This window comes from Gigantopelta aegis, chromosome 3 (assembly GCF_016097555.1).
Source record: "Gigantopelta aegis isolate Gae_Host chromosome 3, Gae_host_genome, whole genome shotgun sequence".
Taxonomy (NCBI): domain Eukaryota; kingdom Metazoa; phylum Mollusca; class Gastropoda; order Neomphalida; family Peltospiridae; genus Gigantopelta; species Gigantopelta aegis.
The window spans coordinates 5,853,153-5,879,463 of NC_054701.1; the positions used below are offsets into that span (position 1 = coordinate 5,853,153).

The 26,311-nt window shown below is 35.1% G+C and overlaps 2 protein-coding genes across 4 annotated transcripts; one reads left to right on the plus strand and one right to left on the minus strand.

Annotated features, from left to right (window-relative positions):
• Window positions 1-2,166: 2,166 nt before the first annotated feature.
• Window positions 2,167-25,248, minus strand: LOC121367440 (39S ribosomal protein L2, mitochondrial-like). Of its 3 annotated transcripts, none has more exons than XM_041491615.1 (5): window positions 25,198-25,248; window positions 14,302-14,452; window positions 8,028-8,149; window positions 3,874-4,122; window positions 2,167-2,821 (listed from the first exon to the last, which is right to left on the minus strand). In XM_041491615.1, exons 2-5 carry the CDS (start codon window positions 14,391-14,393, stop codon window positions 2,409-2,411), a joined length of 876 nt encoding a protein of 291 aa, XP_041347549.1. In that variant the 5' UTR covers window positions 14,394-14,452; window positions 25,198-25,248; the 3' UTR covers window positions 2,167-2,408. The 3 variants fall into 3 exon arrangements, with proteins under 3 accessions (XP_041347549.1, XP_041347548.1, XP_041347550.1); XM_041491614.1 differs by having other exon boundaries at window positions 25,058-25,219; XM_041491616.1 differs by lacking the exon at window positions 25,198-25,248 and adding an exon at window positions 25,167-25,183.
• LOC121367276 (zinc finger MYM-type protein 1-like) lies at window positions 18,633-23,244 on the plus strand. Its single transcript, XM_041491390.1, has 4 exons — window positions 18,633-18,654; window positions 20,195-20,649; window positions 21,124-22,414; window positions 23,222-23,244. The coding sequence occupies exons 1-4, from the start codon at window positions 18,633-18,635 to the stop codon at window positions 23,242-23,244; spliced, it is 1,791 nt and encodes a 596-aa protein (XP_041347324.1).
• Window positions 25,249-26,311: the final 1,063 nt, after the last annotated feature.

Consider the following 26,311-nt stretch of genomic DNA (forward strand, 5'->3'; position numbering starts at 1 on the left):
TGGTCGGTGCAAGTGGTTTACACCTACCCATTGAGCCTTGCGGATTGAGTAACCTAGATGACCGTCATCAATACGGAGTAACCTAGATGACCGTCATCAATACGGAGTAACCTAGACGACCGTCATCAATACATAGTACCTAGATGACCGTCATCAATATAGAGCAGCCTAGATGACTGTCATCAATACGGAGTAACCTAGATGACTGTCTTCAATACATAGTACCTAGATGACCGTCATCAATATAGAGCAGCCTAGATGACTGTCATCAATACGGAGTAACCTAGACGACCGTCATCAATACAGAGTACCTAGATGACCGTCATCAATATAGAGCAGCCTAGATGACTGTCATCAATACGGAGTAACCTAGACGACCGTCATCAATACGGAGTAACCTAGACGACCGTCATCAATACAGAGTACCTAGATGACTGTCATCAATACGGAGTAACCTAGATGACTGTCTTCAATACGGAGTAACCTAGATGACCTTCATCAATACGGAGTAACCTAGATGACTGTCTTCAATACGGAGTAACCTAGATGACCTTCATCAATACGGAGTAACCTAGATGACTGTCTTCAATACGGAGTAACCTAGATGACCGTCATCAATACGGAGTAACCTAGATGACCGTCATCAATATAGAGCAGCCTAGATGACTGTCATCAATACGGAGTAACCTAGATGACTGTCTTCAATACGGAGTAACCTAGATGACCTTCATCAATACGGAGTAACCTAGATGACTGTCTTCAATACGGAGTAACCTAGATGACCTTCATCAATACGGAGTAACCTAGATGACTGTCTTCAATACGGAGTAACCTAGATGACCTTCATCAATACGGAGTAACCTAGATGACTGTCTTCAATACGGAGTAACCTAGATGACCTTCATCAATACGGAGTAACCTAGATGACCGTCTTCAATACGGAGTAACCTAGATGACCGTCTTCAATACGGAATAACCTAGATGACCGTCATCAATACGGAGTAACCTAGATGACCGTCATCAATACGGAGTAACCTTGATGACCGTCATAAATATGGAGTAACCTAGATGACGGTCATCAATACGGAGTAACTTATATGACTGTCATCAATACAGAGTAACTTAGATTGTTATCTAGGTGATCCTCTGTGGAGAAAACATCTGCAAGTTTCAAAAACACTGATTATTTCACCATTTTCCCAGTCTTTCCACCAATCTTTAGGGTGGGACATGACCCAGTGGTAAAGCAAGCACTTGCCTGATATGCGGTCAGTCTAGGATCAATTCTCATTGGTGGGTGCATTGAGCTATACCTTCTTCTAGCCAGTACACCACGATTAGTAGGCCAAAGGTCATGGTGTGTACTATTCTATCTGTGAAATGGTTCATATAAAAGATCCCTTGCTACTAATGGAAAAATGTAGCTGGTTACTTCTTAAAACTATATGTCAGAATTACTAAGTTTTATATTCAGTAGCCGATGATTAATAAATAAATGTACTTTAGTGAAAACATTAAACAAAAGAAATTTTAACATTTCACCAGTCTTTATTTAACTTTATACCAAGTTTCAGCTTTCATCTCCAGTTAATGATATTGTCAACTATAACAAACCATTTTAATCAGACTTCAACATGAAAAGCAAACGTTGAGGGGAGTGAATAATTGTTCCGTAACAGATTATAACTAGCCATTTAAGAGAATACTATACTGAACATTGATATTTAATCCCTGTGTAGTTCAAGTTGTTGTTTTAATTCACATTCTAATTGGATCTAAATATGACTCTTCTAACAGCCAGATTTGCTTAATGGTTCCAATCAGAAAGTTGGGCTTTAAGTAGTTGACTTTGTCCACCTTGACAAAGAAGAAGTCATCTTCAACTTTGGTGTTCATTCATTTCACCCTTTGTTTATTCTTTAAATAAACCACAGGGCTTCTAGAATTTTTCTTAAATCCACTAGCCATGGGATCAGTGATTAAAAAAATGTACTAGCCAAGATTAAAAATTCACTAACCCTACTTTACTTTAAGTTAATAAAATTTTACTAAATAATAGTCATAATCAGATATGTCACCTAAAGAGGGAGATAGAGCTTAAAAACATTAACATTGGGGGTTGGGGGTCAAGATATTCATATTTACAAAATAGACTAAACTGCAACATTTGAAAAAAAAAAATTCACTAGCCATCGGGCATAGCAATAGTAGTTATTTATTAGCCCAATATTAAATATCACTAGCCATGGGAGTGAGGCTACCATAATCTAGAAGCCCTAGAAAACGTTACATTGCAACACAGTCCAAAATATGTCATAAAAACCAAGAGTTAGTAATAAAAACAAAAATATCTCTGCCAAACAATAAAACACTTATATACGCATCACCACTGTCTGTCTGTGTGGTCACTAAAACGTGTACTTGTAAACTGCAGGGCTAGGTGCTTTTGGGTCTGTGTACACTTTAGCTGGCTTAATGGGGCGGATTTTGCGTCCATTATATCCCGTTTTTCGATGCCACAATCCACTCTGAGGGCGAACCCCAAACCACCGGGCCCGTCCAGCTGACCCGATGTGTTCCTTATCGTGATCGACGTTGGAAACACGGCCCACGGTCGCCATGCACTCATTGGAGACGTTTATTTCACGTTTCGACGGCATCTTGAGAAAACATCGGTCCCCGATTTTTCGGACAAGCTGAGCGCAGGTGCCGGCAGCCCGCGCTATCTTGCCACCCTCGCCGGGGTACATTTCTACACAATGCACCAGAGTTCCGAGAGGCAGCGAGCCAACAGGGTACGAATCACCTTCTTCAGCTTTCACTGAAATACACAACATAGAGAAATGTCAACTCTAGCAAAAACATTATATTAACAGAAATGTGAACTATATATAGAGAATAATACATGAGTTTCCGTTTGATACCATTTATCTTACGAGTTGTTTAAAAACATATCCAACGAGCAAAGGCAAGTTGGATACGTTTTTAAACAACGAGTTGTAAGATAAGTGGTATCAAACGGACACAAATGTAGTATTCTATTTCTTACATACCTCGAAACAATGAAAATGTAAACAATATAATGAACTAAATTATGTTACAGAACGTAGCCTAACTGGGTCATGGCGTATAATACTTGGCTTTAAACATACATACCACGTCATAACCAAATCACTACTGTACTAAGAGATCCGTTTTCCTTAACAAAAATAGAGCTCTCTAAAACATTTGCCAACCACTTGGAAAATGAAACTGATGAAAAGCAAGCATTTTAATGTGGCGAAGTATTGTAATAATACAGCTAATTTTGCATTTGAATGATGTTAGTATTCCAATGACATCACTTTACATCTCCTTACAATGACACTAAACTGGGTCATGACCTCTTAAAAACGATCTCCAACATACGATTTTGATACACAATGGTGATCTCCTACACGGGTGTGTAAGAAATATTAATAAATTAAGATATTAATACACAACAGACATCAAAGTTAGCAAGACATTATATCAAGACATTAATATATTAATACACACACAAAAAGAAACGTGAATTTAAAAAAAAGATATCATATGAAACAAATGGATCACTCTGATGTACTAAAACTTGGTTATCACATTTTTAAACTCGGTTAAGAAAACCAGTTGAATATAAGAATCAAATTATTGGAAATAAGGAAATGATTGGGTGTATCAGTACAGGTAGGGTGGATGTATCATAATACATATTATTTACTCTTTGAATCATATTATATTGGTATAATGGTGATACGGTGCAACCCAACTAATTAACATGACAGTATTCAAATTGAAAAACCCCAAACAAGTTTGTGTAATGAGTGTCACAAATATATGACTATTAAAATTGTTTACCTGCAATTCTGGTAACTTTTCCAGATGTTCTAATCAAATCTCCAGGCTTCATGTTCTGTGATGCAACAATGTAGCGTTTGTTTTCACCCCCAGCTACCACTGCTATATCGGCGGTCCGACATGGGTCGTACCGCACGGCCATGACACGCTCCACAAGAGGTGGCCCATTGGCAGGAGCTGAGCGCCGGAAGTCAACCATGCGGAATCGTCGTTTGTGACCACCACCAACGCCGTGAGTCCATATCCGACCTACAACATAACATTTCACAATACCATATTGTGGCAATTACATGTACTTGTGTATCAATGTTGACTGACATGCCAAACCCCACATAATGATATATTAAAAAGAAGATTAAAAGTCTAAAAATGTAATACTGGTATGTGAAAAGTACCTATTATAAAGAATAATATTAAAAATAAATTAATATCCAATTTATATACACCTATAATAAAGAAAAAACTGTATCACAGTTAAAAGGTTTGTAGTCAGGGTTGAAAATTCACATGAAAACCATGGTCGCCAGCAGAGCCAGTTGAAGAAAAAGCTTACTGGCCCTTCTCAAATTCAACTAGCCCTCCAATTATCACATTGAAATTTAACTGCAGAGCCAAAATCAAAACTAGAATATTCTTTGTTAACTAATAACCATGTCCTCATCATATATAGTCTGTTTGTTTCAAAAAGAAACCGATGAATTGGCATATAACTTCATAATGAATAGTTAAAGTACTAGTCTGGGTGGCAGTGCTCTATGTTGCAATGCAAGAGGGATGAAATATACTTTGTGGCGATGCAAAAGATGGTAAAATCTCCAGTAAAGGATTTCCTCGGGAGTGGCTGTTCGCCTGTAGACGAAGCATGCATGTGTACATTTAATTTGGATATTGCAAATGCTACAGTAGTAGGCTACTAATAAAATAAACATTGAAAGAAAAATAAATTAAAAAAAAAACCCACCACAAAAAACATGATGTACTTTTTTCTGCTTTTAATTAATTTTTTCTAGTGCCCCAAAATAATATATGATGTACGTAGTTATTGTATTACAAAGCATAAAAAACGTACTTATTGTTTACTACAGTAATATTTGGATGGTCATGTCATTATGTAAGTCTTGGTGTCACTTTAGATCCGGTCTGTTCTTATTTCATAGAAATCGCTTGAACGTAAAACAATACCGACAACAATAATCAATTAACTGACCTATGGAATAAGCCCTGTAGTAATGGAAAATGTCATTATTATTTTTATGTGTGTGCATGCGCTCACATTAGTATGAGTTAATACTACAAGAAAATTTTCGATTTTGTTCCAGAATAATGTAAGCTAATTAAATATGATTCCTTTTTACTACATAATTATGGCGTATCCAATCCATTCCAATAAGCCTACAACTTCCATGCAATGTCTTCAATACGTTTTAAGCTCTATTCTTAAAAAGACCAGGCCCAAGCCACAGAAGCCGAGTCTGGGGCTGTCAAAATAAAGAGCATGTTCTGTTTTCTGCTGCCATATCTGTAGTTCATGCCAACACAGATGTGGGGTGTTTTGTCACATTCGATTCAGTTTCAGTGTCTTTCTGTTTGAACTGGTACCATACTCGCCAGACCCTAAAATCGATGGTGGCCCAACAGACTACCTTTGTAAAATTCTTAGTCGCCCTTACCCAATAAAGGTCGCCACGGGTGACCAGGCAACTGCTAATTTTCAACCTGAGTAGTATACTCCCACCCAAAAATTAGCAATAAAGTGAGAAATAAAGTAGGAATATATGTATAAAAGTGCTTTTTCTTTTACATTTGGCTTATTTCATCATATAATCAACTTGAAAAATAAGTCTTGCAATTTTAATCATCAGTGTTTCTGCCAGAAAGAAATTTTTGGGTATGGTGCTATGGAATTGAATGTAACCACAGTCACCAGGGGGTATGGGGGATTCCACCAGAAAGAAAATGGGTTAGGGTTAGGGTTAAGAAAATCATATAGTAAAGATAAAGAGTAATTAATTTTATCTAAAGATTAAACTAAAAAATAAATAAATCAGTAAACAAATTTAGTTATGTCACTATACCCATTTTACCCTCTGGCAAAAAACCTGATTATGTAATGTTTGAAAAAAACAGAACCCCCCTCGTTCTGACACTTTAAAAGGTTCGCAAACATAAATGGTTACGTGCAACCTTAAAAGACTAGTCAGAGTTTGCATTATTACTCCTGCACTGTAACAGCCGTTTGGGAGCCAGTGAAGGGCTTCTAGAATTTTTGAAAAATCCACCAGCATCAGTAATTTTCAAAATCCACTAGCCATGGTTAAAAATCTACTAGCCCTACTTCTGTATGTTCTGTAAATTTGTACCAAAAATACTAGAAAGTAAAAAAAAAAATCCACACCACCACCTTAATATGTGCACGTCACTTTGTAATCACTATTAACAATTATTAACATGTAATCTGTAATATGTTTATTTACAAGTGTAAATACCATTTAACAATATTCACATTATTTAATTATTTCAAATGCCAAGTGCTATTTTTTGCAGGTAAATAACACACAAGGAACATTTTTTGTATACATACAGCCCAAGAAGATTGATACAATAGTTCATTACAAAATGTTAACATTATCAGCAATGGAAACTAATTTGATGTTTTCTGTTTGCATTATTCCTAAAGTGTGTTACTTAAAATAGCAAATCATTGAGTACCAGTGTAAACAACATGAATAATTTTTGTCTGTTCAGCTTAGATGTGAATAAAATTAAATTGATAAAATAGATTAATTTTTAGATGGTATATGTTGATGATGACTAGATTTTGATATAAGATTGGTGAATAACTGGGAATTTTCTGTGAAATTTGCTTTTGGGAAGGTGCCAATGTTTGGTACGGTACAACGCCTGGGTAAACCCCTTTAGTGGTACTGATATAATAATCCGTGATGAAGCGATCATTTTCGTGGAATCTGAAAGCCTGCTCTATGTGGAATAAACAGATGGAGACAGAAACTATAATCCTGTCCGGTCAGAACGTTAGGGACTAACTATGACAAAATTAAACTTCTTTACAGAAATTTCTTTATCGGACATCACTGATCAATCACGGAGCTTCTGAACTATTCACACCATTCAACATCATTCATGGGTGCAGTCTCTGTCAACCCACCTCGCATCCTCTTCCTCAGCCAGTAATAAAGCTGGTTTAACCAATGGCACTACCTAACAACCGCCTGAGGTGACTGCTTCAGCCCAGACTTACACCTCTCCCCATCTGTAAAATGAGCTACTGTACGAACAGCTGTTTGATGAACGTACCATGTATTTACATGTACTCAGATCACTACTCTGACGAACAGCGCCCTCCTGTCTTGGGACATGGTAAGGGACATAGGGTGTATTTACTCAGATCACTACTCTGACGAACAGCGTCCTCCTGACTTGGAATATGGTAAGGGACGTAGGGTGTATTTACTCAGATCACTACTCTGACGAACAGCGTCCTCCTGACTTGGAATATGGTAAGGGACGTAGGGTGTATTTACTCAGATCACTACTCTGACAAACAGCGTCCTCCTGACTTGGAATATGGTAAGGGACGTAGGGTGTATTTACTCAGATCACTACTCTGACGAACAGCGTCCTCCTGACTTGGAATATGGTAAGGGACGTAGGGTGCATTTACTCAGATCACTACTCTGACGAACTGCACCCTCCTGACTTGGGACATGGTAAGGGACGTAGGGTGTATTTACTCAGATCACTACTCTGACGATCTGCACCCTCCTGACTTGGGACATGGTAAGGGACGTAGGGTGTATTTACTCAGATCACTACTCTGACAAACAGCGCCCTCCTGACTTGGAATATGGTAAGGGATGTAGGGTGTATTTACTCAGATCACTACTCTGATGAACTGCACCCTCCTGTCTTGGGATATGGTAAGGGACATAGGGTGCATTTACTCAGATCAATACTCTGATAAACTTACCATCATGACCACGCCCTCCTGTCTTGGGATATGGTAAGGGACGTAGGGTGTATTTACTCAGATCAATACTCTGATAAATTTACCATCATGACCACGCCCTCCTGTCTTGGGATATGGTAAGGGACGTAGGGTGTATTTACTCAGATCAATACTCTGATAAACTTACCATCATGACCACGCCCTCCTGTCTTGGGATATGGTAAGGGACGTAGGGTGTATTTACTCGGGTCAATTCCCTGCTTGATAAACTTCATCTTTCCACAGGTAGCTGATGAAACACTAAACTGTCTAGAAACAAAAATAAAAGAGCAATGAAAATAAAAATATAGAATTGTATAAGTTTCACACCGCAAACATTATACACCATACAGATCATCAAAATAATTTTTTTTACTGTTGCACACCATTCTTTCTTCAATATCCTTTGACCACATGTGTAGTTGCTAATGTAAGTCAAATAAAACTATTCTTTTTTATTTTAACACCAACTAGTATATGCGCTAACGGGCAATTCCACGCTAAAGTGGACATGGAGTGAAATAATCAAATCATGTTATTCCTGATATATTAAGATTGTTTTTAATGTAAAATTGTCTGGAGAATCCAAATCTGGTAAGTAAAATATTGTAAAATAAATGGATGTGTTAGACTTTAACTATTTTATGAGGATACCGTCACACTAAAAATATGACACTTCCATAATACACACTATGAATTTATGTACAGTAGCCATATAATTGAAGGTAATATTCTTTTTATTAGTGGTTTTGTTTTACCACTAACAAAGTACTACACTTCATAATCCACTTTAATGAAAACTAATTTTTTTCTAGATTTAGGGGAAATTAGAAAACAGAGAATCAGTTTGTAATTCCGTTACCGAAAACAAACAAAAAGTTAGATTGTATTATCCATATATATTTAATCAAGGAATCAACTCATATTCTCTGAGTATATGTTAATGCACATAATCAGACACATTTACTTTCAAATTCATACATTATTAGTAAAATTATATAGCTATAAACATATGTAATTCCATTACCATAGGTTTGTAACTCCGTTACCGTCTTTGGTATATAGTGTCAAGAAACACTTTAATATAAACCTACATAGTACTAAAATGCTACACTCTTATCCATATACACCAATACATCAAGTGATGTAACAATAGGAAGATATACAAAATCTTTTTTTAAAATCCATATGGTAATAGTACTAGTAGTGGCTCCAAATGCATTTGCGGAACACCCATAGCAAATATAAATGTCATCCATTGACAATATAGAAATTAAGGAAATCTGATACACTTTAACCAAACAGTACTACTTCATTATGACTAAACTTCTGCAAATCCATGACAAAATTCAAGTTATAATCGAAACCTACTAGAATTATATTGGGGCTCGAAATATGAAGTAAAATATGGCTTGCCATTATTACTATTTTTAAATAGCAGGCCAAAAGAAATATGGCCCGCTGTGAAACAAAAATGGCCTGCTGGAAATAAGACAGCACAACATGAATGTAGGGTTTGGGACAGTGTGTGGAAACTTAAGACCTCTGATATGTAGTTTAGAGCATTATAAAATTAAAATGTAATAGAATTATGAGCTCGGCCTCAGCTAAATACAAGATGAGATGATCATAGGTACATCTGTTTTTTGAAAAATGAAAAATGATGCAATTTTTAGTTAATTTTAGCAGGTGAATGTTTATTTCACTTGCAAGATTTAAAAATAGACTTCTTTTCACTTTTTACAGGCCACAATTTCAAGCTCTGTATAGATCTTTAAACATATGTTATGTTACATTTCCACTTTCTGGACCCTATATGTTTACTTGAAGCAAACTTTAATTTTACTTTATCCAAAGGCATTTATTGACTGTATATGTATCATCATTCTAATTAAAGTATCATTCTAATTACCAACATTATGCTTTTAAATGTATATAATGGACAAAAAGAAAGCAACCGTTTTATAGTGTTAATGCTGTCTTTACAAGGAATCTGAGTTAAATTCTTAAAATGGAAACATTTACTATGTAATATGTACACAGTTTAGTGCTAGTTTAAATCTCCACTCATATACATGTACGTGTACATGTTACCGATATTGAAACTAGTTATCATTTGAAATATTAATATGAATGCTTAAAACAAGTATACTGAATTATTATTTAACTTATAAAATTATGCAACATATTTGGTAAATCAAATTTAAAGTAAATAAATATTGTTTTTCAAAAGTAAATTCAGAGTGGTAATTCCGTTACCAAACTGTGTAATTCCATTACCGGCATTCAGTGTTGTACAACAAAATTATGAAAAGATAATTTGTAATATAATTTCTATTTTGTTAATCACAAGTCATTAGGAGATCATTCCATCATGGAGATAAATAATTATTTCATCATACTTCACAGAGTTTGTAGATGTTTTGCGGTGCCCGTAAAAATGGTGTCCGTTTTTACATAATTCCGTTACCAAACTTTAATTAAGTACTCATGCACTACACCTTGCAGTAGGGAGTCTCACTTCTGCCCATGACAAGGACTAGTGCAGTACTAGTGTATTACATAGTTACATCATTATGATAATTTTTCTTATGTGGACTAGGTGAGTTTAATGCCTGAAATATCTCTCCAACTCGTAATTCTGTTACCGTGGAATTGCCCTAAACTGAAAAAAATCCAAGTTTGGTCGTTTGGCCCATTATTTTGTAGTGGTTCTATTTTTATAAATTACCATGGTTCCAGTATCTTGGTGCATGTCACAGATTATCCATGTTTAAAGGAAAGAAAGAAAACAATGAACAAAGAAAACAAAACAAAACAAAAAGAAACAAAAAGAAAACAAAAGAAGAAAAAAATATTATAAAGCACATAATGTGAACAATACCTAATAAGATGTAATATTATAAAGCATATAATGTGAACAATACCTAATAAGATGTAATATTATAAAGCATATAATGTGAACAATACCTAATAAGATGTAATATTATAAAGCATATAATGTGAACAATACCTAATAAGATGTAATATTATAAAGCATATAATGTGAACAATACCTAATAAGATGTAATATTATAAAGCATATAATGTTAACAATACCTAATAAGATGTAATATTTATTTGACAAGTGACACCTGTTGCTAGCTGCACAGGTTACCATTTTGGGTGGGTGTTTTTTTTGCTTACCCTCACACATAATCAAGCTGCTATTGCTATTAAGAAAACAATAGCAAAACATTATATTATAGAGTTCTTTTTCTGCTGAACTCAGGGTAAGGCAACAAGTTTAACCCACGCATGCTAACTATAGATAAACTAAAGGAGCTCTGTGATGATCGGATCCTGACTTGGAGCCACATCAAATGTTTAAATCATGACTCTAGGAATGGGAAAAGAAAGTTCACAAAACGTTAGCAGTCATTAGTTTTGAAACTGACAACATATTTTCAAGTTTCCGATGCATTTCCAAGACACTGAAAAAATCACCAAGTACAACAACTTCACAAAATTCAAGGATTTTTAAAGAATTTAAGGACATGTACAAACCCTGTTGAAAACTGCCAAAATAATTATGTCCAATATGATAATATCCTCAACAAAAACATTCATTTAGCCCATTTTGACCGTCTAGTTACAAAATTAATTTTATCATATTTTTTTTTAAACATTTGCGTTTCTTTTACTGTTTAGTATGTATTAGTGTTTTTACTGTTTAGTATAATATATTAGTGTTTTTACTGTTTAGTATAATATATTAGTGTTTTCACTGTTTAGTATAATATATTAGTGTTTTTACTGTTTAGTATAATATATTAGTGTTTTTACTGTTTAGTATAATATATTAGTGTTTTTACTGTTTAGTATGTGTTAGTGTTTTTACTGTTTAGTATAATATATTAGTGTTTTTACTGTTTAGTATATATTAGTGTTTTTACTGTTTAGTATGTATTAGTGTTTTTACTGTTTAGTATGTATTAGTGTTTTTACTGTTTAGTATAATATATTAGTGTTTTCACTGTTTAGTATATATTAGTGTTTTTACTGTTTAGTATATATTAGTGTTTTTACTGTTTAGTATAATATATTAGTGTTTTTACTGTTTAGTATGTATTAGTGTTTTTACTGTTTAGTATATATTAGTGTTTTTACTGTTTAGTATAATATATTAGTGTTTTTACTGTTTAGTATGTATTAGTGTTTTTACTGTTTAGTATGTATTAGTGTTTTTACGGTTTAGTATGTATTAGTGTTTTTACGGTTTAGTATAATATATTAGTGTTTTTACTGTTTAGTATAATATATTAGTGTTTTTACTGTTTAGTATAATATATTAGTGTTTTTACTGTTTAGTATAATATATTAGTGTTTTTACGGTTTAGTATAATATATTAGTGTTTTTACTGTTTAGTATGTATTAGTGTTTTTACTGTTTAGTATAATATATTAGTGTTTTTACTGTTTAGTATATATTAGTGTTTTTACTGTTTAGTATAATATATTAGTGTTTTTACTGTGTAGTATGTATTAGTTTTTTCACTGTTTAGTATAATATATTAGTGTTTTTACTGTTTAGTATAATATATTAGTGTTTTTACTGTTTAGTATGTATTAGTGTTTTCACTGTTTAGTATGCATTAGTGTTTTCACTGTTTAGTATAATATATTAGTGTTTTCACTGTTTAGTATATATTAGTGTTTTCACTGTTTAGTATAATATATTAGTGTTTTCACTGTTTAGTATATATTAGTGTTTTCACTGTTTAGTATAATATATTAGTGTTTTCATTGTTTAGTATAATATATTAGTGTTTTTACTGTTTAGTATGTATTAGTGTTTTTACTGTTTAGTATGTATTAGTGTTTTCACTGTTTAGTATAATATATTAGTGTTTTCACTGTTTAGTATAATATATTAGTGTTTTCACTGTTTAGTATACATTAGTGTTTTCACTGTTTAGTATACATTAGTGTTTTCAATGTTTAGTATACATTAGTGTTTTCACTGTTTAGTATATATTAGTGTTTTTTGTTTCAATTGCTAGAAACTTGCATTTGAAGCCATCCAAATTCCAGGCTCAGAACAGTGTATTAAATGAGTTTATAAATGAACTGAAGCCCTTACCTTGTATGATATTATGATAATATCCTCAACAAAAACATTCATTTAGCCCATTTTGACCGTCTAGTTACAAAATTAATTTTATCATTTTTTTTTTTAAACATTTGCGTTTCTTTTACTGTTTAGTATATATTAGTGTTTTTACTGTTTAGTATAATATATTAGTGTTTTTACTGTTTAGTATGTATTAGTGTTTTTACTGTTTAGTATGTATTAGTGTTTTTACGGTTTAGTATAATATATTAGTGTTTTTACTGTTTAGTATATATTAGTGTTTTTACTGTTTAGTATGTATTAGTGTTTTTACGGTTTAGTATAATATATTAGTGTTTTCACTGTTTAGTATATATTAGTGTTTTTACTGTTTAGTATACATTAGTGTTTTTACTGTTTAGTATAATATATTAGTGTTTTTACTGTTTAGTATGTATTAGTGTTTTTACTGTTTAGTATAATATATTAATGTGTTTACTGTTTAGTATAATATATTAATGTTTTTACTGTTTAGTATAATATATTAGTGTTTTTACTGTGTAGTATGTATTAGTGTTTTCACTGTTTAGTATAATATATTAGTGTTTTTACTGTTTAGTATGTATTAGTGTTTTTACTGTTTAGTATGTATTAGTGTTTTTACGGTTTAGTATAATATATTAGTGTTTTTACTGTTTAGTATATATTAGTGTTTTTACTGTTTAGTATGTATTAGTGTTTTTACGGTTTAGTATAATATATTAGTGTTTTCACTGTTTAGTATATATTAGTGTTTTTACTGTTTAGTATACATTAGTGTTTTTACTGTTTAGTATAATATATTAGTGTTTTTACTGTTTAGTATGTATTAGTGTTTTTACTGTTTAGTATAATATATTAATGTGTTTACTGTTTAGTATAATATATTAATGTTTTTACTGTTTAGTATAATATATTAGTGTTTTTACTGTGTAGTATGTATTAGTGTTTTCACTGTTTAGTATAATATATTAGTGTTTTTACTGTTTAGTATGTATTAGTCTTTTTACTGTTTAGTATGTATTAGTGTTTTCACTGTTTAGTATGATATATTAGTGTTTTCACTGTTTAGTATAATATATTAGTGTTTTCACTGTTTAGTATACATTAGTGTTTTCACTGTTTAGTATACATTAGTGTTTTCAATGTTTAGTATACATTAGTGTTTTCACTGTTTAGTATATATTAGTGTTTTTTGTTTCAATTGCTAGAAACTTGCATTTGAAGCCATCCAAATTCCAGGCTCAGAACAGTGTATTAAATGAGTTTATAAATGAACTGAAGCCCTTACCGTGTACAACTAGCTAGAGTGTCATACTTTGTAGCAGCTAATATATTTCTTAGCACCGTTGAGATAGCTGCGGTGAGATTGCTTAAACTCATATCTATCAGATCAAAGCAACAACTCTGTGTAATTTACGCATTCAGCTTACAGTTGTTTCCTGAAAAGAAAAACATAGAAGAGAACTAACAACTGGATCACCAGGTCATAAGCTAGAACTGATAAAGTAGAAGTGACTTCTCCCTTCCCAAGAGAAAGGGTAAAAGTTTGATAAAAATAGGCCAAAATTATTATTAATACATGGAACAAGGGGAATCCAGTGCTCACCAATTTGCTAATTTGTATCATTACATACAAAGTGGCTCCCTTCCCAGGAGAAAGGGTAAAATTTTGATAAAAATAGGCCAAAATTATTATTAATACACAGAATAAGGGGAATCCAGTGCTCACCAATTTGCTAATTTGTATCATTACATACAAAATGGCTACAACATTTAGAGTTTGGCCAATAAAATATTCCTTAAATAAACCACATTTTAATAATTTTCCAGGAAATTCTGTATGTAAAAGTTGGCGATACCAAAAAGCATTCAGTGTGAGCCCTGGGAATGCCAATTCTATAGGTACTTGTTATGTCAGTAGCCGAATAAGGGAACTCTTCTTTCATACATGTATATTACATTTTTAATACAAACAATTTTAAACAATAAACAAGCATTCTGAGACTATTGTTAAAACAATTTGTTGACCCCTACTGTGGCCAACAAATTTCTGTATCACCTAAGCAGTGCTCATTTTTAAGGATTTTGGTTGCTTGCCCGGAGGGCAAGTATGGGTTCACATTGAGGTTACCCCTCCAAAGATTTGGTTGCCCTGATTTTAGCCGTGTTTTGAAAATAGAGTTATATTTATATTTCAATAAAACAGCAACTAACAGGTTTGGAATTAATATGTTGTCACTGTAAAATGTAATATATACTGTCTGACAATAAAATAATCACTTTTTAATATTTTAAAGGTTTTGTATTAGAAATTTAAAATTTGGAAACGCCACATTTTTGGGGAAAAAAAAGAAAAAAAGAAGAAAGAAATGTTTTATTTAACGACGCACTCAACACATTTTATTTACGGTTATATGGCACCAGACATATGGTTAAGGACCACACAGATTTTGAGAGGAAACCCGCTGTCGCCACTACATGGGCTACTCTTCCAATTAGCAGCAAGGGATCTTTTATTTGCACTTCCCACAGGCAGGATAGCACAAACCATGGCCTTTGTTGAACCAGTTATGGATCACTGGTCGGTGCAAGTGGTTTACACCTACCCATTGAGCCTTGCGGAGCACTCACTCAGGGTTTGGAGTCGGTATCTGGATTAAAAATCCCATGCCTCAACTGGGATCCGAACACAGTACCTACCAGCCTGTAGACCGATGGCCTGCCACGACGCCACCGAGGCCAGTCATTTTTTGGGAATGATAAAGACCAGAATAAAATTGATACACACTTCAGTTGGGTTTTTTCTTCATTTTTTTGTAAGTCGAAATGCGAATTTAAAAAAGGAGAGATAAGAGGTGGATGAATCCAAAATGAAGTCTGATAAAACACAGCACACTGGGTACTGAAACATCAAAAGCAATGTCAACAACACCAGAAACAGTCAACATTAGAAACGGTCAACGTCAGAAGCAGTGATTTGGTGATATGTCGGCTATTTTCCAATCGAATGCACTCTATGTTCCAATCGAACGCACTGGAATGTTTCCTATTCGGAATACTTCAGCCAATTACGATTTTTCATGATGTCTCACAGAATCAGCCGAGGAGTTCCGAGTGGCAAACAAACCCACGTGATTTCGACTGATTGACCGATGCTTTAAATAACGACAGTTTAAAAGCGATTGTGGGCAAGGAAACTGCACATTATTATGGGACATAACTCGCCGTTTAAAAATGTTAGTCGTCCAATGGGCAACTAGTATCATAGAATTAAGTTGCCCGACTGAATATTAGGTCATCACAGTAAAAATTGAGCACTGCCTAAGTCAAGAGCCACAATCAAGAAAAAAATGGGTAAATCGCAAAAAAACGTTAAACCTGATTTGTAATAGTACTTGATAAAGCTATACACAAAATTTCAGCTCAATATCTTGAACCACTGTTCGAAATAAGCACTTGTCCGTTTGTCCCAACAAGTGAAAATCTATTCGGACAAGCAAAATGTGCATTGGTGATTGTCCAGTGGACAAGTAAAAAATTTCCAGTGCAGTTTATTTTTTAGCAATCACAAACATCATCCTGATACATTGTACGTGAATAAAACAAACCATTTATTTGAACAAGTGAAAACATTGGCAGACAAGTAGATTTCTAGATGTATTTGTCCATTAGACTAGTAAACAATTCTGCTTATTTCTATCGCTGTTGAACCATTGATGAAAAAACGTCTGGAAAACTATATGTGGGATGGACAGAAAACCAGACAGACGTAGATGAAACCTATAGTCCCCTCTGGTTTAACTGGTAGGAGACTCATAACATTTACTGATTATACATTCACAACTAATGTAAACAATCATTTCATTAATTCCAAATAAAAAACCCAGCTGACATGATCTACAGGGTTGCAGAAATGGAAAATATTTAAGTAGCCTGACCGACCAGAACCAACTAAAATTTACTAGCCTGCCAGAATTTCTACTAGTCCACCAGTCTATAGAACAATATATTATTAACAATATTATAATATACAGTGTTTTCATTTCAAATGACATATATAGACATATTGACAAAACATTATTAATAATATTTTGTAAGTGATCAACATCACGTGTCAAACGAAATAAAAAAGACTGACTATCAGGCTGGTAGTTGCATTTTTAAAATCGTCCGTAACAATTTTTACAAGCATTTGGCAAGTACTTTTTGCAGCTTTGATCTACACCGAAGCTAGGTCTGAGTCTGAAACTTACATGTTTTCAATATTTATATATTAACTGCGTTCATATCTTTAGATGGGCTATTTTCACAAAAAAGGGGCAAATAACGGTAAAGACATTGCAGCTCCAATACTTTCCACAAAACAGCATATAATGTACATAAACAGGGATGCACATAAAAAGCATCATCGCTTGATACACTGGATATCAGGGCCATACCACCCCTGAGAATCTTGTCCTTTTTTTTTTTTTTTTATATCTCCAGTAATAGCATAGAAATGTCAGGGTTTAATTTATATAGTGTTTAATTCCCTGTATTTTGTATGTCATACACTCAGGTAATATTCTAGAGGTTATAATATGTTATACGGCTACAGGTCTCTGACCGTCCATATTAAATAATAATACTGTATATCGAGACCAACGTGCTAAAAATAGAACAGGAAATGCATAACGGAAACCCTAATAGTTTGATATTTCGAGAATACAAAATCTAAAATGGCAATGTCCAATTCTCCAATTTCTGATGCGCCTAGCGCTAAGAAGGCAAAGAGATACACATAGCAAAGTGTATCGTCTTTTTTTCACAAATCAACAAGGTAAGTTGCTGTCAAGTCTTGAAAAATTACCATTTGCATTAATGTTGACACAATCGATGTCACGGACACGATGTGTTCAGTTGAATAATAAAATTAATGCTGATTGTATATTGCCTAATCATCTTAATAGACCCTACTACTACTGTCCCTACTATTATAAAATAATATAAAAGTGTTGGGGTTTTTTGTGTGGTTTTTTGTTGTTGTTGTAATGAGGTGAGTTAATATAGCTGTATTCCTACAGAATCGTTTCCAGAAACAAAATGCGTGCACATAAGTTGCAGCAAGGCATGCATTGTCAAAGCTGCGTTCACCGACACGTGTTCACGAACGCTAAGGGACTGTCTAAAAATGTCATCACTTCTCCTTAAAGGAATAACCCTCTAATACTTTTCAACACCCCCTGCCCCATCCAAACTAATTTAGTCAGGGAAAAAGCAGGTGTTGAAATGTTTTGTGCCACAACACTTGTAGGACGAAACTGACAAGGTGTATCTTAAATGACAGACTCGGCAAATCTTGAAACAAATCGGAAACAGGACATTTACGTATAATTGCCGAGACTAGTTTACGTGTAGTTCGTGAAAATGTTTGTTAAAGGTGGTTTGTCTGTTTTTCTATATTTTAATATGTTTTACTAAAACAAAATATAAGCAAGACTGCAGTTTAAAACAATTCGTGCAGTTTTTTTTCTATCAACGAATATCGTCCTCTGTCCACACGCAAGGCTCAGATTTTGACGCCATTTCTCTGTTAACCTGCCGTTTGGCTGACCGCTTCCAGAACTAATATATAGGAAAATGGCGTCAAAATGTGAGCGATGTATGTTGACAGTGGACGTTATTCGTTGATTGAAAACGCACACGAGTTTATTAAAACAGCAGTTTTACTTGTATTTTGCATTAGTAAAATATATTAAAAGATAGAAAAACAGGTTTAGAATTTCACTTTATAAATAAATAATAAATTAAAAAAAAACAGTAAAAAAAAAAAAAAACGAACTTTTGGACACTTCCTTTTTCGACTTTTTATTTGCATGGGCGTTTTACCCCTCCTCCCCTCCCCCCCCCCCCCCCCCCCCCCCCTCCCCTCTCTCCCCTTCTGCGGGTTATTCGGTTAGAGAGAAGTGATGAAATTTTGAGACGGTCCCTAACGTTCACGAGCGCTTTGATTGAAGTCGACGACACATGATTGTGAACTTTCTTATTTGCTTGGTACACAATAAATATTGCATATCTTACCATAACTTGATGTTAAATTAATTTTAGGAAAATATAACATTTAAAAACACGCACAAAAAAAACCCACAACACTATAACTGTTAAAATAAAATACATTTGTAATACTCAAAAAAATAATAATAATAATGTCAACTTTAAAAAAAGTCTTTACATTGTAGATTTTCCAGCTTGGTAAAAGCAGAAATGTCTTGGACGAGTTTATTAATTTTTGTAGAAATATGTAAAAGAACATTACTTAAATAGTTGTTGTATAAAGATGACGAATGCGCTAGAAAGCAAAGTGGCCGAAATTTAGTTTTTCTACTTAACAAAAATCACAATAATAAATGTTGAGAAAAAAGACCGTGTTCTTGGTAGCAGATTCTACAGAAAGATGGTCTTAGTTGTATTGCAAAATGACCAAACTATATTAAAAAAGTTATATTATTTGTTAAATGAAACATATCCAATAAATTAAAAGATATGCAATATTTATTTTGTACGAAGCCGTAACGAAGCTTTGTTTCTGTCATTCTGTCATAGGGCCTACCAAGTTGTGTTTTGGAATATTTCTCAATTATATATTAATCAAAAGAGGTTCAATGATGAAATGGTTTCGTCTATATACATCTGTATTACGTACCAAATAAAACAATCCCGCACTCAGTATTGTGTACCCCCTTCCCCCTGTACGCATGGCATATGCAATGGGCAAGATCCACCAACACCACCCCACCCCACCCAACCCTCTGTATGCATACACATCCAATAACAATGAAATACATTGACAATAATATATTTGAAATTTCGTTTCACAACTGCAAATGGCGCTGATCTCGTTTTGCATTGAACACTCGTAATTTTCAAATGAGGCACGAGATATCCAACACGCATGAAAAAATCAAATGCAAATACATGTAGTAAAATGCACTTAGTAACTGTTTTTGTTTGCTGCCCCCACCCACCCCACCCTCCATTACGCACTTTGTATGCATTGGACTGGTCCCCTCCTGCTATCTGTGTACGTAGGCCTACTATATGGACGACTCCTTTCATTGAGCCAATGTGCATTATGACGTCGTTCTAAGCCTAAATTTTGAAGGACTTGTGCAAAATGTAATAAGCTTCCATTTTTCTTTCAGTTCACATAACTGCCACAAGTTCAGACAAGGTTTGCCAGATATCTAACCCAGAATTGTCCACTTCCAATGCAGACACCTGCAATGCTGTTTTGGCTAGTTCCATGCAAATCCATTTACATGACCCTGCAGATTACAGAGTTGAAAATCGCTCTGACGAAGACATCAAAGCTGTGTTTTTATCTGATGACGCAAAATTTACCCCCAGTGAAACGTTTAGCTTCCATGTCACTTCATGTAGAAAGTATAACATTTCATGGGAACATAATCGACCATGGCTTAGATATAGTTTGAAAAATGATGCCGCCTTCTGCTCATATTGTTTGTGTTTCGGGACTGTGGCTGACTCGCCATTTGTAAAGAACGGCTATAAAAACTGGAAGAAAGCGGTTGGAGTGAAATACAGCTATCTGGACAAGCATGCGAAGTCTGTCGATCATGTATCTGCCAGTGAAAAGGTACATAATTTCCTATATTCGAGGCAGAATGTGGGTACTGATATCTACGCCAAAATGGATAAAGCCACGAAAATAGACCAGATACGAACCAAGAGAGGGATTCTGTCTATAATTGACATAATTATTTCATTGGGACAGAGAGGAATTTCGTTAAGAGGAAATTGGTGTAAGGATGAACAAAGAGAAGATGGGAACTTTGCTTTCTTCACCTTCTGGAAAGCAAAATTCGACAAAGATTCGTCAGAACACCTTATGCAAGCGAACAAAGTTGCAAAATATACTTCGCCCAAAATTCAAAATGAAATAATTTTGATAATTGAAAAGAAAATCAGAGATAAAATAATTAATTCAATTCCCCAATACTGGAGCATACTAGCAGATGAAACGCAAGATTGTGCTGCTTGTGAGCAAGTAAGTCTGTGCATTCGGTTCGTCAAGGACAACACAATTCACGAGGAGTTCCTTGGTTTTCAGGCTATTGAAAAAATGGATGCACAAACCATAGCGGATACATTAGTGAACAGCGTTACAGGTTGGGGACTATGCATGGATGATTTAGTAGGGCAAGGATATGACGGGGCTTCAGTGATGAGCTCTTGCAAGAATGGGGTGCAGGCTAAAATTCAACAACAGTTTCCAAACGCTACATACGTTCATTGCCGATCACATGTTTTGGCTTTGGTAATTGCTAAAGGTTGTAAACAAGTTCCAGAAATCCAGAATCTATTTGACAACGTCGAGAAACTGACATGGTTTTTAGGCGGTAGTGCTAAGAGGAAGGCCTTGTTTAAAAGCTCAAGCGACTCTCATGAACTTGGTGATTTTCTTATTGAGCAAGCTGACCATGATGAAGAATTTGACATGTCGAACACGGCACTTATAAGAGGAGTAAACAAAAAATGTGTTCCAAAGTTTTGCTCAACTCGTTGGACTGCAAGGATTGATACTCTCTCGGCTCTTCTTCCAAAGTACAAGACGGTTTTGGAAACACTTGAAAAGATTCAAGAAGCCAGTATTGGAGACTCGAAAAGAGATGCGGGATCTTATGCTCGACTGCTAACCGATCCACAGTTTCTTGTCTCACTTGTAGTGGCTCAGTTCATCTTGAGCTATTTCGCGTCCGTGACCAAAAGTCTACAAGCTGTCAACTGTGATCTAGGCTCAGCCTATCGTGACATCCACTTGTCCAAAGAAACTGTGGCTAAGGCACGCTGTGAATCAACATGGGATAAACTTTATGAACGAATCGAGTCCATCTGCAGTGAAATTGATGTGACTATAGTCAAGCCAAGGACCACAAAAATTCAACGCCACAGATCGAATGCCGGCGCAGATGTTTCACAAAGTGCCAAAGATTACTTCAGGGTGAACGTATTTTATCCGTTTATTGATCATCTTCTTCAAGATCTCGACTCCAGGTTTTCCGACCAGCATAGTAACCTAGTGGCTGCTGAAGCACTCATACCCGTGAATTTGGAACATCTTACACCAACATGCATGGCCAAAATAAATGAATACTATTCAAAATGTCTGAAACGGGGAGAGTATCTTCAAGTTGAAGTAGAGAAGTGGAAACACTTGTTCCAACATACTCCAGTAGAGTCCAGACCAGCGGATGGTTGTACCACTTTGGCAGCCTGCAACAAAGTGTATTTCCCAGCAATTCACCGAATTCTGGTGATATTCCTCACTACTCCTGTTGGCAGTGTGGCATGTGAAAGATCATTTTCAGCACTAAGGCGCTTGAAATTGTGGACCAGAGCAAGTATGGCCCATGATCGCCTTAGTGGACTAGCTATGCTTCTTTGCCATCGGAACACACCATACATTCCTTGCCCAGAACAGATATACTCTACAAAATGTAACTGGAGACAATTAGCTCATTAAATTAATGTACTACAGCTGTAACAAATGTACAATACTGAACTGCAATAAAAACACAATGTGCTTCAATGTCACCTATACCACAAACTCAATATGTGGCATTGCGAAACAAGAGCTGTATCTACCTGACATATCTTACAGGAATGACCTACACATCAGATTCTTCAGGAATGTCCTACATTTACTATACAAATCAAACAAACCTGCAATTATTTGGAGAGGAAAAAACCGATTGCTATATCATGCTATCAGAAATTGAATATAACTTTAGAATTTGAATTCATGACGTCATACGGCCACTTGTCTATTTAGACTTCGAAATAAAAAAAACACTTGTCTGTTTAGCTTGACGGATTGTTGTCACAGTAAGTCTGTTTAGCTTAAGAGTGCAGCTTTAAAAAAAACATCTTAGACTTGACCCACCCAAGTGCTGTCCTAAATTTAATAATGCCCTCCAAAATAATATAGTAATTCAGATCCAACAACATCATGTCCCAACTCATCTAAACCCTTCTTGCATTATAAAATCCTACAAGATAACTAAAGTCACCGTTTGAAAATGGCTAACTTTGCGAGTCCTTTAAATAATAATAATTTTAAAAAATCGGGTTACAATACTCTGCCAAATAATCATTGAAGTTGTTTAAATTTATTGTTGGAAATTGGTCAATTTTGTAATTCATGTCAGGAAATCATGCCCCGGACTTCTAAAAGGTTCCGCGTTCTTGGACAAGTCACAATTTGTTTTATATATAAAAAGTAGTGACCCCCCCCCCCCCCAATTAGGATTTTGATCAGGGTACGGCCCTGAAAAGGTCAAGATTTAATCTTTATAGTATGTTAAAAATTATATATAAAATTTAGTGCCCCCCCCCCATGGATTTTGGTCAGGGTACGGCCCTGGATATGGTATTTGGCAATGTTGATGCATTACAAAAGCTTGTGATTAAAATTATACACCCAAAATGTCCACTCCGTTATTGTGTACAAAAGCACGTTATCGTTCTGGAAATACTATCCCTAAAATACTAAGCAGGGGACAATATTTCGAAATCTGAGGTAACCGGAAGTCGGTTCACATGGTTTTTACCTAGGTAATCAATTGTTCGGTTACGTGAATTATATTTGCATAACCCGTGGGTTACCTGATTGGTTACCTCAAAATTACGTTGCAATTATATTTTAAATACATAGTTTTTAGCTCAAACACAAAGTTAAAACAAATACAAAAGAAAACATTTTATAGGCAATCCAATATTATGTCTACATATATTCCTTTAAGGGACACACCCTAGTTTCAACCCGTGACAATTAACACTAAGTTTAGTTAATCTACAAACGTGTAACACATTTGGATAAAGTTACAATTGAGTGAAACATGAGTCTGTGACTTTGAAATGGTGAAATACCTTCTTAAAATTGATTAAAACTCGTCTCCATAACTGTTACTTCTCAGAAGCATGTGCGTTTTTAAAAATATGTGAAATACATTTTGTGATATTAAAAACACCAGGATGACCAAAAACACTTTGAATGTACGGAAATTGATAATCTAAACAAAATCTAAGTAAAGTATAATTTAATGGTTATAATAGTAAAAAATATGCGTTAGTGTTTAAAAACTAGGGTATGTCCCTTTTAGAGATAAATAGCAGCAGATACTTTAGCCGTCCCTAGAGGTCCGAGCACATTTCTGTAAAACTTTTTTTAAAGTTTAGACTGGTTGCAAGTTACAACTGTTGCAATATAACGTTGTCTACTGGTTTGCTGCGCATCAAGTATAAAAAATTCAGCCTAAAACATTTGTCGGAATACTAGTAGTATGTCTGCGTGAATAAACTTCCTGCAATCGTGAAGTTTGCAAGTTTTAATTTCTGAACGGTTACAGGTCATGACGTAACCAATTTGCGGTTCGCATAAATTTAGTTTTGCGTAACCGACACGTGAACAGAACGGAGGTTCGCGTGAAATATTGTGCCCTGCTAAGTGTTTGCCTTTGAACTGCAAAATTTAAGTGAACCACTCACAAATACATGTTTCTTAAATTTCAATTTAAAATATTAAAATAAAAGTACACTGCATATAACTTTAAGTTGCACCTTCTTTTTTTTTTCATTTTATTAAATACTTATATTATCTACCAAAAAAAGGACAATTTTTTTTTTTTTACAGTGGTATCTTTATTGGGGCGAACTGGTTATGCACATGGGGTTGAACTGACATCCTATTTGGGGGCAAACAGACATGGGGTGAACTGACTTGGGGGCGAAACGTCTCAGGTACCCCTTTCACAAAATCAAACTGTTGACCACAGATGTGTTAGACTACGGTTAGGATCATGATTATGATTATACATGCGTATCTGCTTAAAATGGACGCTGGTACGGAGTTAAGAAGTAGAACGTCCTGAGAACCAAGAGGAAATCGAGTCATTTGACATTCACATTCGATGATTCGTGACATTCACATTGTGACATTGGATGATTGGTCACCGTGGGGTGGTGATGAAATCATTAATGCTTACAACAGTTGCTACTTGATTCGGACATATGCAAATGTTAACGTTGCTGCCAAAAGGAGAGAACTGGTACAGAATAAAAGTAACTAAATACAATAAAATCTAGTAAAAATACAGAAGTTAACTGTCCACTAGGCAAACGTTACATGGAGCGCGCCATTCTTGCTCTGCTTTGTGAGACATTTCCACCGTTGTGATCAGGGATCAGGCTATTAATATAGGACCTAACAGTTCAAAGATCGAAGCTTTGTGCTATGTCCGATCCGTACATTCATTCCGTCCCTGAGATAGGTTCAAGCACGCTGTCCTGGGAACACACACCTCAGTTTTCTAGGCTGTCTGTCCAGGACAGCTGGTTAGTTGGTTAGTGGTTTGTGAGAGAGAAGAGAGTGTAGTGGCCTTAAAAACTCGTTCTGGGTTGAACCCGGTACCGGCCTGCGAACCCTGTACCTACCAGCCTGTAGTCCGATGGCTTAACCACAACACCACCGAGACCGGTTAGACACGTTAATATGTTATCCAATGTATGTAAAGTAATGTCATCTTACAGCTTAATTGCTATAAATAAGATATTATGCCATTTGTTAATTGTTTAAAATTTTCTTACATTTATTTGATCTTAAATCACACTGTCCAGGGGATTTAGTTCAATGAACTGCTTGCTCAGGACAGAGGTCTAGCTGCTATTATTTCTATCTCCCTTACACGGACATAAAAAAATAGCTGCTATTGTCATATCATGTCATGTCATAGGGTTTTACGTGCACATTCAGAATAGCTGCTATTTTAAAAAAAAAAATTTAAAGAGATTTACGTGCACATTCAGAGCAAGCTGTTGTAGCACACGCCTATCCTGGCCACAGGGACCGGCCTTGGCCGGTTCCCTCTGTCCAGGACAGGAAAGGGTTGGGGGAGGGTTGTAGAGAGGGAACGCCTGCACTGGCAAGTGCAAGGGAGCACCAGCAGTCCAATGTTGGTGGCAGGCGGGGGGTATTTGGTGCTATGGAATTTTGAAAGTCCCGTAGGATTATGTCAAAGAGGAAGAGGTGCGCGTTTTACAGGAAGGAAATTTGGCGCAATTTTGATGGTCGTTTTAATTGAAATAGTGAAGAGAGCCAATAGGTTTTGCTTTTAGTATTCCGAAAGTGGCTCTTTATTATGACCGTCTTGGTGCTGTAGGGTGTCTCCCTAGGTTGCCCATAGGGCCCTTAGAAAGGGCCTGATCTCTTCTGGTCGTGGCATGACAACCCAGGGTAGACT